This window comes from Mangifera indica, chromosome 3 (genome assembly GCF_011075055.1).
Source record: "Mangifera indica cultivar Alphonso chromosome 3, CATAS_Mindica_2.1, whole genome shotgun sequence".
Classification (NCBI taxonomy): Eukaryota; Viridiplantae; Streptophyta; class Magnoliopsida; order Sapindales; family Anacardiaceae; genus Mangifera; species Mangifera indica.
In genome coordinates this window covers 7,790,998-7,805,208 of record NC_058139.1, presented here as the reverse complement: position 1 = coordinate 7,805,208, position 14,211 = coordinate 7,790,998, and the positions used below count along the sequence as shown (strand labels likewise).

At 33.2% G+C, this 14,211-nt stretch overlaps 4 protein-coding genes across 6 annotated transcripts; 2 read left to right on the top strand and 2 right to left on the bottom strand.

Moving 5' to 3' along the window:
- Positions 1-232: 232 nt before the first annotated feature.
- Positions 233-2,343, top strand: LOC123209964 (profilin-3). Its single transcript, XM_044628075.1, has 3 exons — positions 233-449; positions 1,052-1,189; positions 1,957-2,343. The coding sequence occupies exons 1-3, from the start codon at positions 327-329 to the stop codon at positions 2,089-2,091; spliced, it is 396 nt and encodes a 131-aa protein (XP_044484010.1). The 5' UTR covers positions 233-326; the 3' UTR covers positions 2,092-2,343.
- Positions 2,344-4,080: 1,737 nt separating this feature from the next.
- On the top strand, positions 4,081-4,881 carry LOC123210205 (uncharacterized protein DDB_G0271670-like). The gene is made up of 2 exons (XM_044628432.1): positions 4,081-4,451; positions 4,535-4,881. Exons 1-2 carry the CDS (start codon positions 4,153-4,155, stop codon positions 4,833-4,835), a joined length of 600 nt encoding a protein of 199 aa, XP_044484367.1. The 5' UTR covers positions 4,081-4,152; the 3' UTR covers positions 4,836-4,881.
- An 803-nt stretch (positions 4,882-5,684) lies between these two features.
- LOC123210204 lies at positions 5,685-8,440 on the bottom strand. Its single transcript, XM_044628431.1, has 3 exons — positions 8,203-8,440; positions 6,313-8,069; positions 5,685-6,156 (listed from the first exon to the last, which is right to left on the bottom strand). The coding sequence occupies exons 1-3, from the start codon at positions 8,267-8,269 to the stop codon at positions 6,070-6,072; spliced, it is 1,911 nt and encodes a 636-aa protein (XP_044484366.1). The 5' UTR covers positions 8,270-8,440; the 3' UTR covers positions 5,685-6,069.
- Positions 8,441-10,662: 2,222 nt separating this feature from the next.
- Positions 10,663-13,936, bottom strand: LOC123210601 (protein IQ-domain 26-like). 3 transcript variants are annotated; one of them, XM_044629060.1, is made up of 4 exons: positions 13,484-13,936; positions 12,383-12,845; positions 11,505-11,711; positions 10,663-11,426 (listed from the first exon to the last, which is right to left on the bottom strand). In XM_044629060.1, the coding sequence occupies exons 2-4, from the start codon at positions 12,818-12,820 to the stop codon at positions 10,824-10,826; spliced, it is 1,248 nt and encodes a 415-aa protein (XP_044484995.1). In that variant the 5' UTR covers positions 12,821-12,845; positions 13,484-13,936; the 3' UTR covers positions 10,663-10,823. The 3 variants fall into 3 exon arrangements, with proteins under 3 accessions (XP_044484995.1, XP_044484996.1, XP_044484997.1); XM_044629061.1 differs by having other exon boundaries at positions 12,383-12,831; XM_044629062.1 differs by having other exon boundaries at positions 12,383-12,822.
- Positions 13,937-14,211: the final 275 nt, after the last annotated feature.

The following is a 14,211-nucleotide window of genomic DNA, read 5'->3' as shown; positions in this document are numbered from 1 at the left end:
TGATAATTCCTCAATTTTCATATATTAACTGAATATTATGAAAATCCTTTACCACCACGTGTTCGCTTTAGTTTCCCCTTAAACGAAGGCCAAACGTGAACGGCACTCATTCAATCATGTTTCAATGTACGGCCAAGATTACATCACAACGCTTCACCACCATCATCACTCATAATCCTTTACTGGACCCCACCAAAGACACACACAAAAATAACTATAAATACCTCTCTCCTTCAAACCGAATTTCTCAACCAAACAGCTAAACCGGAAAAAAATTTTCCCCAAGCAAATAATCCTAACCAACGGTAAGGATTTGATCGGTGAAAATGTCGTGGCAAACGTACGTTGATGAGCATCTGATGTGCGATATCGAAGGTCATCATCTCACCGCCGCGGCGATCGTCGGCCTGGATGGCAGCGTTTGGGCGCAGAGCGCCAACTTCCCTAAGGTCTGAAATCCTTTCTGTTTCGATCTGTTTTGTTTGGATTATTTGATTTTATTAATTAATTACGTTACGCTGAGTGGATCTGATAGGTTCAATTTATTTTAAAATATATTAGAGGATCTATTTGTTTGGCTTATCAGCATTTGATTTGGATTAAAAATAAATTGAATCATAATATTTGTTGATCTTTTTGACAATGCTTGACGATTCTGTTTATATTTATATTTATAAATCTTGTGTTTGTGTTGATTATTTATAAGCTTTTACGTTTCATGAGTGTAACATCATATATACGTAAAGATACGTGTAAAGTTTTAGTATCTAAGAAATGATTTTCTTATGGCTAAATTATATGATTAAACTGTATGAAAAATTCAAATTTAAAATGATGTTAAAATTCACGTTAATCTGTTATATTATGTTAGCTGGTATGCAGTAGTTTGCGAATCTGGAAGAGAAATGGTGATTTTTGACGATCAGATTATAATTCAGTTAATAGTCTTGAGTCAGGAAGTGACTGTGATATAAGCCTTTTTTTTTGGTTTCATATATTACATTAAATGTGATTGTTTTAGGATTTTAATTGTTTGATGGGTTATATGCAGCTCAACCCTGAAGAGATTACCGCTATCAATAAAGATTTTGATGAACCAGGTTCTCTTGCCCCAACTGGGTTGCACCTCGGTGGCACTAAGTACATGGTAATCCAGGGTGAGCCTGGAGCTGTGATTCGTGGAAAGAAGGTGCGTTTTATTGTGATATTATTTGTTGTGAATTTTCTTCATTATATGACAACTATGAAATGCCCAAGGATTTTCAAAGACTTGGAATGAAATGTCTAATAAAGTTTTATACGTGCAACTTCTGAATTATACAGTTGTTATAATCTACGGGATTTTAACTACTAATTTAAGACTTTATTGTTGTGGATTGTATACTAAGACCAGGCATTTTCTTTTAAAAATAATAATAAAGTTTCATGGGTCAGACTGTGGGACCTCCTTTAGGAGCCCTTAATTGCATTTGGACAGATTTGCATAGTCTTCATTGATGAAAGGCACTTGGCATCAGAGATCACAATCAATGGATGACAGATTGCCTATGCTTTTTCTTTCAATATCCTTCATTGTGTACTAAGAGATCAATCATTCATTTCGATGTGGGTACGCTTGGAGACCTAATTATGTTCTAAGATCCTTTTCATTTGCCTTTTGATCATGAAATGGGAACAGTCAGTCTTTGCCAATCAGTTCTCCATGTGTTGTTGGACCCATCTGATCTGCGAGAATTGAATCCGAAGTTCCCAAAAGAAAAAAGAATTGAATCCCAAGTTTCATTCATACCAGATTTCTTATGGATGCTGTCCTTTTAGTCATATAAAAAAGAATCATAATATTATCTTAAAGAGGATAATTGCGAATTAAAAGACAATTTTACTGTGGTTAGCATGATAAACTTGAGAATGATTTGAAGATGTTATTCATTAATCTTCCAATCATTCATTTTGCAGGGACCTGGCGGTGTCACTGTGAAGAAAACCGGTCAAGCTCTGATCTTTGGGATCTATGACGAACCAATGACTCCGGGACAGTGTAACATGGTTGTTGAGAGGTTGGGAGATTATCTCGTTGATCAGGGCCTGTAGATCCCCAAATCAAATTCATATGGTTTCCTTAGTATTCTTCCATATTGGGTGATGAATTGCTACTATAATTGCTGCTGGATAAATAAGTGTGTGAGGACAGAGTGATTATTTTTGGTTATTTAGTTTTTTGTTTTCTTCCACTCAAATTCCTTCATGCGCCCCTAAAGCTCATTTGTATTGCAGTTTTGAATTTGTTGAGTGTCTTCGGATATTGTTGTTACGTATTATGTGGTGAGAATTTTTTTGAGTAAACGAGTTTCCATGTGTGATGTGTCTTATTATTATTATTATCGTTTTTCTTTTCTTTTTAAATTAACTCCCAGTACGTGGATAAGGCGAAATTCGCTTAAAAGGGACGAGTAACCATATTTAACGGCGAAGTGTCGTTAGGAAACGGTAATTGCGATTTCATTTTTGTTAACGTTAACGGCAATTTTGTCGTCAGCTAACGGGAAGTTAAATAATCATAACTTCACTGTAAGTGAAGCAGAAACAACACAAACGCAGTTACCAGAGCAGAATGGTAGCTCAATATCAAATTTGTTCAACTAAAAAAAAATGTTGCTCAAAAACTGAGCCAAATTTTTTACGAAACCAAACAGGCCTAGCCTAAATGGGCCAGATTTTGGGCCTCCAACCCATATATTGGTAAACCCTAATCCCAATTTTGTTGAATTGCATCAATTATCAACTCTATTTCCTTAATTTCATAATATGATGTGGTTCCTCATACAAGATTATGCTATGAATTAAATAAAAGCAATGTTATATGTGTATATTTTTTATATATAATTTGATTATATAAATAATATATCATTATGTAATTAGATATTATTTTATCTTTAAATTAAAATCATTCAATCATATAATGACACATCATCCGTATATCTAAATTATATATCAAATATGTGTATGTATAGTTTTATTAATTAAATATTATGGATATGCTCTTACTCCTTTTTTTTTTAATTATTACAATTACATGGGGTATATAATAACATGAAAAAGTAATTTTTATTATTTTTTTTACAATATTATATATTAGCCCATTTCTTTATCCATTGTATTCTAGAATCAATCTGGGATAATATTTGACTTGATCCAATCAATTATTCAACACACGAAAAAATCTCTATTATTGAACTTAATTTAATATCTGGTATGATAAAATTAAGGATTATAATATTGTGGACATAAATGAGAGGTTCATCTTCAAAAATGATGTGAACTTGTGGTGGGTGTTGTGTCAATCAAATCCTGAGTTTTTGCCTTGTACCAAACCTTTGCTTTGCTTTTGCAATTTGGGCATAGGCGGGCTAAAATGTAGAAGAAACTGTATTTGAGGTGATTTTGATTTGACAAAGGAAAAGAGAAGGTCGGTGTATGTGTGGGTATAATAAGAGATGGTGACACTAAACGGATGGCTTCAAAGCTATAAAGCTTATCCTTTTTTTTAAGTACAAACGCAACGCAACCATGAAGATTCATTTCCAATCTCCTGGATAAGGCCTTGCCCATGATATTAACATGCCTAAAACACATCACTCAGCTAATCCTCTTCTTTGATGCATCAGAATTCTGTGTTATCTAAATAAAACTCTCTCTCTCTCTCTCTCTCTCTCTCTCTCTATATATATATATATATATAAATATAAAATAATATTGAATAATTTTAATTATAATAAAATAATATCCAATCACATGATAACATATAATATATAAATCTAATTATATATTTAAAAAATATATACACATAATATTATTTTTTTAAAATAAAAAAATCATAAATACTAGACGCTATCTCAAAAACATTAATACTAAAAAACGTGAAGACATAATATTGCTTTTTTAAGGTAAGGAAATTAAAAATACTACACATCATCTCAAAAGCATGGAAACTCCATTTGTCAAGGTGTGATGGAAGCATTTTCCTTAGAAAATGACCAACCTCATCCATGTTCTCATTTGGCATATCTTCTTGTGTGTAAATACTGTTAATGATCTTCAAACAACTATATATTCATTCATGTTCCAGTTATCATTTGATCGGATGCTCTATTCATGGATTCCGAAGGTGGGCAAAATTTGCTGCAAAGTTCCTGCTTCATGGGGCTGCATGATAATAATAATAACAACAGCAAAAGTGCAAAACATGAAGGTCGTTGGATGATTATGAGTAAAGATGTTGAAGTTGATCATGAAGATGACTATACTAACATCTCATTATCTTCTTCTTCTTCGTCTTCATCACTTGGAGATTCCAATGGATCAACATCTTCTTCTTCAGAGTTGGTTGATGATGCTTCTTCTTCAACATCTTTGTTTGAATTCTCAGACCTCATGGCTCAACTCCCCATCAAGTAAGTAATCTAAAGATAACATGACAAACTTAGTTGTATATATTATTATTTATGCTAAAGAATGATTGTTTTGTATTTTACAGGAGAGGGCTTTCTAATTTTTTCCGAGGGAAGTCTCAGTCTTTCACATCTCTGTCAAGATTGAAGAGCATAGAAGACTTGGCAAAGAAAGAAAGTCCATACAGAAAGAAAATGAAGGCATGTAAAAGTTATGGGGGTGGATTGGATGGTTACAAATCATATACTCTTGAACCAAAGGCCACCATATCAAAGAAGTCTTCAAGAAGTTCTTTTTCTTCATCTTTTCCTGGTAAACGAAGCACTTTTCTAGCTAGCGGTAGGCCTCCTCCAGCTCCTGTACAGAAGAACTTCAGGTTGTTTTGATCTGTAAACTTATCAAACTAATCCCACTTGAATGATTTGAGAGCAATTAGTGTTGTGAGTTGCAAATTTTACGATAAAGTCCCATTATGAAAGGGAAAAGGTAAGATTGTAAACATACATTCAATAGCTCTAAAATCTCTAAACATATGCAGGCTAGCTAAATCTTGAGTATTGCTTATTATCCACTCTGTCTTTCCAATTAAATTAAGTAATCATCATGTTTAAGGCATCCATGTTTGTTCTCAAGGAATTTTATATTTATGTTATGATTCTCCAATCAAATAATAATCAGCTCCAATTGATGTATCAATAACAAAAATATGAAAAAGAAATATAGATCATTTGAAGCATGATTTATTGAGGATATTATGATTTTGTTGTTTGAATGTTTATCTCTTTATCATGAGATTGTTCCAATAGAGACAATTAAAAAAGGTTTAAGATTCATAACATTGCTTGTTGAGGTAAAAGTTTATGGGTGTTTGTTCTTTCTAACAAATTAATTATATGCCATAAATAGTTAGCCACCCAAAAAGTTAATCAAGCACTTGGATAGAAAGTTAACATTGCTTGGTGTTTTAATGTTTATCTCTTTATCCTTAGATTGTTCCAATAGATACAAGTAAAAAAGGTTTAAGATTCATAACATTGCTTGTTGAGGTAAAGGTTTATGGGTGTTTGTTTCTTTCTAACAAATTAATTGTATGCTATAAATAGTTAGCCACCCAAAAAGTTAATCAAACACATGGATAGATAGACTCACAAGATATGAATCAGAAAGCATTTTCAAAACCATGTTCCAGCTTTATTGAATTATACCTGAAACTATGTTCTAGCATAAATACCATCTTAAAACAATGTTCTTCTCCTCCTTGTCTTATTACTCTCTTTATAACATTATCTACTTGATCATGGAATCCACTTCACACACAAATATTCAATATACAACAACATCAACCTATCAACTTCAACATTAGCTTATGGTAATCATTGTAACTTCAGATATATAAAAAGAAAAATTCTGCAAAAAGCAAAAGAAAAAGATTAGTAAATAGGGTTTTAGAAGGAAGTGAAGATTAATTAATTATCATATAATGATAGGAAATATTAATCAGCTCCTATAAAGTGAGAATAGAATAAATTTACAGCTAAGAATCATCATTTTCTCCAATGATTCTCAGTGGAAACAGGCTTAATATAAAACAACATTCATATGGCTTAAATTGGGAAGAATTCATGGAGATGTGATTGCACGGTTTCGGAGTCTGCTTGATCTCCTCACTGAACTTATAACCTCCTTTGCCTCTCCATCTCGACCATCCTGTTTTAACACAGACAACAAGAATCCAAATTGGTTTTAACCAGCACAAACGTTAAAAAAATTTTGAGTGTGGGGATGAAGCAAAACAAAACAACCTCTTAATGAAAACTAGTTAACTTTTACAAGACTGAAGGGCAGCATGTGATAGAACCTTACCTCCTTTAAAATTTTCTTCCCAGGTGTAAAGTCTCCACAGGAGAAGAAATTCGTGTTAGAGAACTCTGAGAAATCTGACTGAGCCCGACTAGAAACTGAGGGAATAGAATGCCTGCTCACTGCACTTTCTTCAATTGTACTTTTTTTCATGCCACGCTTTCTAAGGGAGGAACTAACCTCCCCCACCTCAAATTCAGGTAGCAACTCAATTGATGGCCCTCGGTTCTGGTAAATATCTTTAGAATCCTTCACTATGGTATTGACCAAGTTCAAAGAACTCGAAAACGAGTCAACAAATTTGACATGAGGAAATTCCTCTTTCTCTTTAGGAGTTTCTGAGATACATTTCTGTATTACCCCAGATTCATTATGGCAAGGCGTTATGATCAGAGGAGATTTTTCAATGGTATTTCTCTTCTTCTTAAGGTTAAAAACCATTAACAAAGATACTATAACCCCTAAATGTAAAGCAACACCTACCACTGCCATAAAAGTATTATCAGTTTCAATTTGCTCCAAAAGCCCCTCCTTAAAACTACTCTCTGCCTCAGAATTGAGAGTTTCAACGTCAGTCACATGTTCACTGTCAACACCTTCTTGAAGTTGTTCCAATGCAACGTCACTTCCTTGATTATCTCCAAAAGATTCAATCTTCGCCACATTTCCTTCTGTCTCAAGAATCTGATGAAAACCCTCAACGTTTTCACTTTCTCCAGCTTGTAGCTCTACAATTTCTCCAAAATCTTTACTCCCTCCAACCTGTAGCTCCTCCAGTTCACCATGTTTATCGCTTACTTCTTCAACTTTGACCAAGTTAACACCTTCAATCATCTGATCAAAACCCTCCGAGTTTTCACTTTCTCCAGCTTGGAGCTCTACCATTTCATCAAGATCTTTAGTCTCTCCACCCTGCATTTCCACCAGTTCACCCAAATTATCAGTCACTTCTTCAACTTTCTTCAAGTTAACATCATCAACCATCACTTCTTCATATCCCTCAATGAAAAATGTCTGGTTTAACTTAATGAAACCCATATATTCTCCCGCATACTCACTACCAACCATAAATATCTTTACAAAGCCTTTAAACTTCATTGTTCTCAAGAAATTATCTGCACCCCTGAGACTCCTTATAGCGTCATATACACCGTCATGAATCTTAGGATACCACTTATCCTTAAGAACCTCAATAGCTTGAAAAGCATGAGAACATGTTGGAGAGTTCATTGAAGAAACACACAAAATAGAGAACACCAAAACCAACACTACAAGAACAAACTTCAAAAATCTTCTCAAAAATCCCTCACTCTCCTCCCCCTCCTCCTCCTCCTCCTCCTCTTCCTCTTCCCCTCCTTCAAATTCAACTTCCTCCTTCATAGAACCTTCTTGAGAAGCACTAACTATATTAGCCTCCTCCTCCATTTTTTTTACCTTATTTTCATGCCTTAAGATTATCTCTCTTCTTCTATTAGGTTTATACCTAAGAAACTTAGGCCTTGGTGGTGAGGTACAGTTTGCTAAAGGGTCATACGATTTCAAGGATGAATCATCACTAAACGATAAAGAATTGTCAGAAAAGGTGAAACTTGAAGGTTTTGGGATATGTGTTTCACAAATTTCATTCTTTTCAGCCAAAATGTTCTGTATTGGAGCAATGGTTTTTGAAGCTGTTGATATAGTTGGTGACTTAGACTGGTTTCCTGTTATTGGTTTCTTTGAGTTTGGCAAACTCATACTTTCATCATTCTCATCTGCACCTATACAAAGAAACCACTCTTCTTGAATAAAAATGTTTCTAAAAAAATCTTAAATTTAATTCAATATATTTGATTTTCAAACTGATTTCTTAACAAACAAACATATCAAAAAAGAAAAGAGAAGCTAACTTACTTGTTGTAGAGCAATCGATATTGACGAAGACTTTTGATGAGACACTCTTGCCATCGGAACCCTCCATTTGTTTGACTTTTTTGTCAACTTCAGTTGCAGTAATAAAATCTGTAAAATCTGAAGAATCAGATTAATATGGAGAGAGTAACAGAAGTGACTAAGAAAAGAGTGAAAAAAATTTAGCGAGGTGAAAGGGATGCAAATTTGGAGGGAGATAGTTACGGCATAGCGAGAGGCTGTTGTTGCAGCAGATGAGATGACCGTTGGTGACTTTCAAATTATTATTTTATGCTTGAAAATTTGAATGCGTTTTCGAACGTTGCCCAACGGTCAATTCATTTTCTCCGGCCTAGAGAAATAAAATATTGGCTCGGTTCTTAGAAAATTAAAAAGGATAAAAAGCAACGCCAAATGAGTTTTTCCTAATCAAGGTTAACCTCGTTTTAACAAGGCCTAAAGTTTTATTCCCACCCAAGGTTTGGTCCTACCCAAAGTTCCATTCTTATAATTTTAAAATTTTAAATAATTATTTTAATATTAAAATTTTTTATCAAAATTAAAAATAAAAATATCATTTAACTAAAAATATTTAAAAAATTAAAATTTTATTATATTTTTTTTTAATTTAAAAAATTAACAATTTTTTTATATTAAAAATTTTTTAAATGTCAACTTTTCTTACGGTTTTTATCTCCTTTTCTAATATTTATCTCTATTTCGATCATTGATCAATCTTCTCAAATCTTTTCTTCTCCTGTCAAAACTTGAATATTAACAATCATTATTTTCTCAAATTTTTTCTTCTCTTATCAAAACTTAAATATTGATAACAATTTTCATTGGATGAAGATAAATGAAATTTTATTTTATAAAGAGACGAATTATATTAAGTTAATATACTTTTAATAATTGAAATTTTTTAATAATATATACAAATATCAAATGTTTCTTTTTTTCATATATGAATTATATTTTTCGATGCTTTTGAGTCTTGTAGGGCTCTGAACACAAGCCAATTTTGGTCCAATCTATGCGGACAATTCCATTTCATGCTTCCAATTATTCTAATTTTTTCTTAGAGTTACTTAGAAATAAAATAAAAAAATAGGAATAATAATTAAGAACTAATCCAAATATTAATTAGGGTTTAAGTAGTGCTTAACACATGGATAGGCCAGTAAACCCACCCACGCCACATTGTTGTTTTTTCTTCAGTTCCAACGATGTCCAAAACCGCATTCCAAGATAGTCAAAGAAAGGTCATAAGCTGTTTTCATTCGAAACTTGTATAGTAATTAATGCAATTATGGCTCTTTAAATTTTATCTAATACTAATCCACACAAAACCCATTTTTCAAATGGTCCAAATTACAAGGCACTAGCACTAATCCTAGATTAATTAATTAATTAATTAATAATTAATTAGGCTAGATTTGTTTGAATGGCATAAGCCTAAATGCTCTGGTAAAAAGTGCTTCCAAAAAACAATTAATTCTTTTGAACCTCTTAGAGATTATCAATGTTTCTTTCTTGTATTCAAATTTCTAAACAATGAGTGGGGTGTTTGTTATTAGAGAGAGGCACCTTATTGGAATTACAAATTTTTATTTAAATTATTCTTTTAAAATTGTTTTTTATTAAAAAAATATGGGTTCTTATGATTATTTAAATTATTCTTTTAAATGAGTGCATGGTAGATAAAATTATGCACAAATTTGGTAAATAATCAAACTTTTTTAATAAATAAATTTCTGTAAATAAATAGAATGAGTATTGTTACAATTAATTACCCAAATTAACAAATATTTAAAATTAATTTTATTGACAGATTATTTCCAAAAAAATAATTTATTTTAAAAAATCTATGATATGATTTATTTTTTAAATAAATAATAAATTATATAAAATGCTATAAGATAACTGTGTATAGTATACGACAAAATAGAATAATATTTATATTGTAAAGTTAAAAACACAATATAATATAAAGATAGTAACAGCATAACATAAATCATAAAATGTGAAGGCATTGAAATAAGACTTGTCTTCAACAAAGGATACACACTTGTATGCAATTACAACAACAAAGCGTGGGCAAAAATGTAATCATGATAAAATGTCGAGATCTTATCACGAAATGCTGTCGGATAGATGATGCATGGCAAGGCCTTAGTAAACTGGATAAGGATTTTGTCAACACCTTTAATACCCAAAATGCCCCTTAATGATTTTTTTGTTAACCAAAAAATAAATTAAAATTTTATAAGTGTAATAAAAATTCAAATCTAGAATTTCTTTTTAAAAATTTTTATTTATCACCAGTTTTGCTAACTTTTGAATATTTAGTCCTCTTAAAATTAATAATTATGCTTTTAACAACAAACAAGGATGGTGCAGTCGTATCATCAATAAAAGATTCACTTTTTTTTTTTTTTTTCCTGAGATTCAAATGCCTTCTGGTTGGAACATAAACTAGAAAGCTCTCTCATTTCATAAGAAGGCAAAGATTCAGTAAGAAATACTGAAAGAATTTACACAAGCACTTTTTGTTCTATCCTGTTTTGCTTGTTAACATTAAAAAAATAAAAACTAGAAAATAAAAACTTTTGCCAAATTTATCATTAAGCTTCCTTGTTCAATCCTTCTTGAACCTGAATACAGGACGACCTTTCCATTTTAACACTGCTTATGCTGTTTCTTGCAGCCATAACTTCGTTCAGAGAAAGCCTCTTCTTTGCCCCTGGTTCCGGTCGTTGCTTTGGCGCACTGTAGGACCTCAATTTCGCGTTGAACGATTGTGTGTTTGCCATATAATTAGGGAAGTTGGAATAGGCCCTGGTGTACATGTCGCCACACATACTTCTTGATGGAGTTAGAGGAACACTTGATCGAACGGAATTCACAAAACGAGGGGTGTTATGTGCGGTCGTGGAGAACCTGCATTCGTCGCCAGTAAAGCACCACTCGAAATCTGGATGTTTTGGGTGATTGGGGATGGAGATTCGAGCTGGAACTGGACATGGAAGAGGCGATGACATTGCTTGGTAGTATAGCTCATCACCAAACTCAGATAACACAGCGTTGTAGCGACGAGACCTTGTTCTTGGCTTGAATGTGTCGATTTCAACTATTTTAGGACTTTCATCAAATCCATTAAGTGGACTCTCAAGACATACAGGCATTCTTTTACTATGCATTTCACTTCTTGTTTCATCAAACCTTTCCTGGAAACAATCACAATAACTACGAATGAGACTCGAATGTTACTACATAAACGGATTCTAAATAAGAAGGCTTCTTACTATGGATTTTCGTGGTCGAAACTCTGGTTGAAACTTGTTCTCTTTATTGAAAGAGCGGCGAGCACGCTGAGATCTGACTGCAGTTTGAGCTCTGATTAAAGCTTGCATACTGTGAAGAGTTGCAGTTGCCCGTTTCCGGACAAGATACCCTCGAACAAGAGCCTGAATCTTCACCAATCCCTTCAAAGCTCTAAGGGCTTTCCGGGCCTGAAATTAAACAAAATGAGATCAAATATACAGAAATGCAAAACTATTTCATTTATCAGCAAATGGCAGAAGGCCTCAAAGCCATTGTAAATCACCAATCATGGCCAAAATGATTAACAAAAAAGTAAACAGCAACAATAGAAACTCAGAGTCAGAAAACAAGGCTTCAAAATTCAAAAATTCAAATTCAGGGGAGAGGAGGGGGACCAGAAAACAAGAAGTAGAAAAACTAGGCTAAGTCAAAGTAGTAGCCATCTCCTACATTGACCCCAGAAAAGCATATGTAGTGTTTCATCAACAATATATAATCCATTTCCAGCTTTTGAGAGCAGACATGAGAGTAAAAATCAAGAAAAGCACCACCACAAACATGAATTAAACATTCTTACAATTCCAAGTAAAAGAACAAGTTAAAAAGCACCAGAATCGAAAGTTAAAAAGCACATTTTTACTGTTCCATTACCATTTGAATGTTAGTTACCGTACGTTAATGGCAGAAAATTAAGCAAAATCAGCTAAACTACCATAACTATATGCACTGTAACACAAACATACCTTACTTAAAAGAAACATTGGAAATATAAAATTACTAACTTGAAAAAATTTATTTTTGGAATCAAATTTGAGCAGAAAATAGCAAGAAAATGAATCAGAAGAAAAATCCCACATACCAAATAGCCCCTAAACACAGTCTGAATTTTCACAGCAGCCCACGTCTCTTTCCCTATACTCAAAAGAGACCTGTTACCATTACTAGTCAGCCTCACAACCGCCACGGCTGCCTGTGCCGCAGCCACTGCTGCGTCGGCGGCAGCTGCAGTGGCTGCTGCGACAGCAATTGCATGCTTGTTCTGCTCACTTTCTGAATCGGTAATGTACGACCTGAGCCATTCCATGTCTCTGGCTGGAATATTAGCTGCAATGTTGAGAGGAATCTGAGAATTCACACTTGTGTCTTTCAATGACTTGCCAAAACTGAACCTTTTCTTCTCCTTCTTGTTGTCACTGAAACTTGAATTTGAATCTGAAAATGAGTTCTCTAAATGGTCTTTTTCTTTCTTCTTTTTCATCCCCAGCAAGCCCTTTAGCCACCTTGTAGCTTTGCCCATATCTATTGCCACTGAAGAAGATGAACTTGATTACAAGAGAAACAAAAGAAGACGTTAAAATATTTCACGAAACATTATTATTCCCTCTGTTTATGTAGAGTTTGAAGCACTGAAACAAAACTAGAGGGGATAAAAAAATGTGAAGCACTGAAACAATGTGACAAGTGGAGTTCCTGAGAAATAAGAGGCCGGGGCTTAAAAGAAAGCAACAAGAGAAATGAAAACAAAATGTGTTTCAAAAACTGAATCAAAAGAAACAGGTGGTGTTTAAAGGACTGAGAGATCTGTGGAATCTTTACAGGTTGCAAGGAGAGAACTGATGAGAACAGTCTGGAGCAAAATATAATATTAAACAAAGAATCGAAACCTTAAAGTGAAAAATGGATGAACATTTGGGGGGTTCTTAAGATTTATTTTGAAAAGAAAATCTGACACAACCTCGTGAAGAACTCTGCATTACAAGACAAAAAGATGACACTGAAAGATTCAGAAATGTCATAAAAGGATTACTATAAAATAAGGTTTAAATCTCACTAAAAACACAAAAACAACAATTAGAGACAAAGCAGCATACAAAATTTAAAGTGCAAGTAAAAACTAAAAAGGTCGTCATAATTTCATAGATCAAAATTTCCACAACCAACAGTAGAAGATTCAACTCACCTTCTCAAATTCAAACCAAAAAGCCTTCCACTTCCCTCCCTTTCAATCAAATAAAAAAAAATAAAAATTCAATCTTTCTCTCTCTTTTCAACTTCGTAACCCACTCAAACTACTAAAACAAAAGAAAATACCCCTAACCACCTTCCTATTTTGGTTCAACTTTTTATCGAACAACTTATAAAGCAAATGGACCAACCAAATTCTTGCTATTTCTGATTTACTCACTGTTTTTCAACCCTTTGACTACGGAAAGAGTGAAAAAAAATAAAAAGTCTGAAGTTTTCTCTTTTCCCAGTTGGGTTAAGAGAAGATCTTTCAGTTTCCGTATCTTTTTCTTCGCTGAGCTTCCATGATCATTAGCTCAGTACACTAGAACTTCTGCACACAATCTTCTCTAAAGGGCTCATTTATACTTGGGAGTTAAATCAGATTTTGAATCCTTTTTGGCAATAAAGAGACAGTGATACTCATTACTAAGAGAGAGGAGTGGATAGAGGGTACTATTGTAAAATTGCTTATTTATTTTATTATATTTTTCTTGGGATACTAAAATTTTGTTAGCCAATATTTAGGAGGATAAAAATAGTAATTAGTTATTGAGAGAGTGATGTGATTAAGGTGGATTTTAAAATTGATTTGTTGGGTTTAAATTTTGAGTCAAGATCTTGTTTTTTCTTCGTTTATCTTAATTTTTTGAATGGGGATCTTGCCATTGAATTTGATGATTA

Coding starts and splice junctions, on each gene's coding strand:
- LOC123210204 (XM_044628431.1), bottom strand. CDS start 8,269: ATGGAGGGTTCCGATGGCAAGAGTGTCTCATCAAAAGTCTTCGTCAAT. Junction 8,070..8,202: donor TATCGATTGCTCTACAACAA/GTAAGTTAGCTT, acceptor TTCTTTGTATAG/GTGCAGATGAGAATGATGAA. Junction 6,157..6,312: donor GGAAGAAAATTTTAAAGGAG/GTAAGGTTCTAT, acceptor GTGTTAAAACAG/GATGGTCGAGATGGAGAGGC.
- LOC123209964 (XM_044628075.1), top strand. CDS start 327: ATGTCGTGGCAAACGTACGTTGATGAGCATCTGATGTGCGATATCGAA. Junction 450..1,051: donor AGAGCGCCAACTTCCCTAAG/GTCTGAAATCCT, acceptor GGTTATATGCAG/CTCAACCCTGAAGAGATTAC. Junction 1,190..1,956: donor CTGTGATTCGTGGAAAGAAG/GTGCGTTTTATT, acceptor TTCATTTTGCAG/GGACCTGGCGGTGTCACTGT.
- LOC123210205 (XM_044628432.1), top strand. CDS start 4,153: ATGGATTCCGAAGGTGGGCAAAATTTGCTGCAAAGTTCCTGCTTCATG. Junction 4,452..4,534: donor ATGGCTCAACTCCCCATCAA/GTAAGTAATCTA, acceptor TGTATTTTACAG/GAGAGGGCTTTCTAATTTTT.
- LOC123210601 (XM_044629060.1), bottom strand. CDS start 12,820: ATGGGCAAAGCTACAAGGTGGCTAAAGGGCTTGCTGGGGATGAAAAAG. Junction 11,712..12,382: donor CTGTGTTTAGGGGCTATTTG/GTATGTGGGATT, acceptor GTTTAATTTCAG/GCCCGGAAAGCCCTTAGAGC. Junction 11,427..11,504: donor TTCGACCACGAAAATCCATA/GTAAGAAGCCTT, acceptor GATTGTTTCCAG/GAAAGGTTTGATGAAACAAG.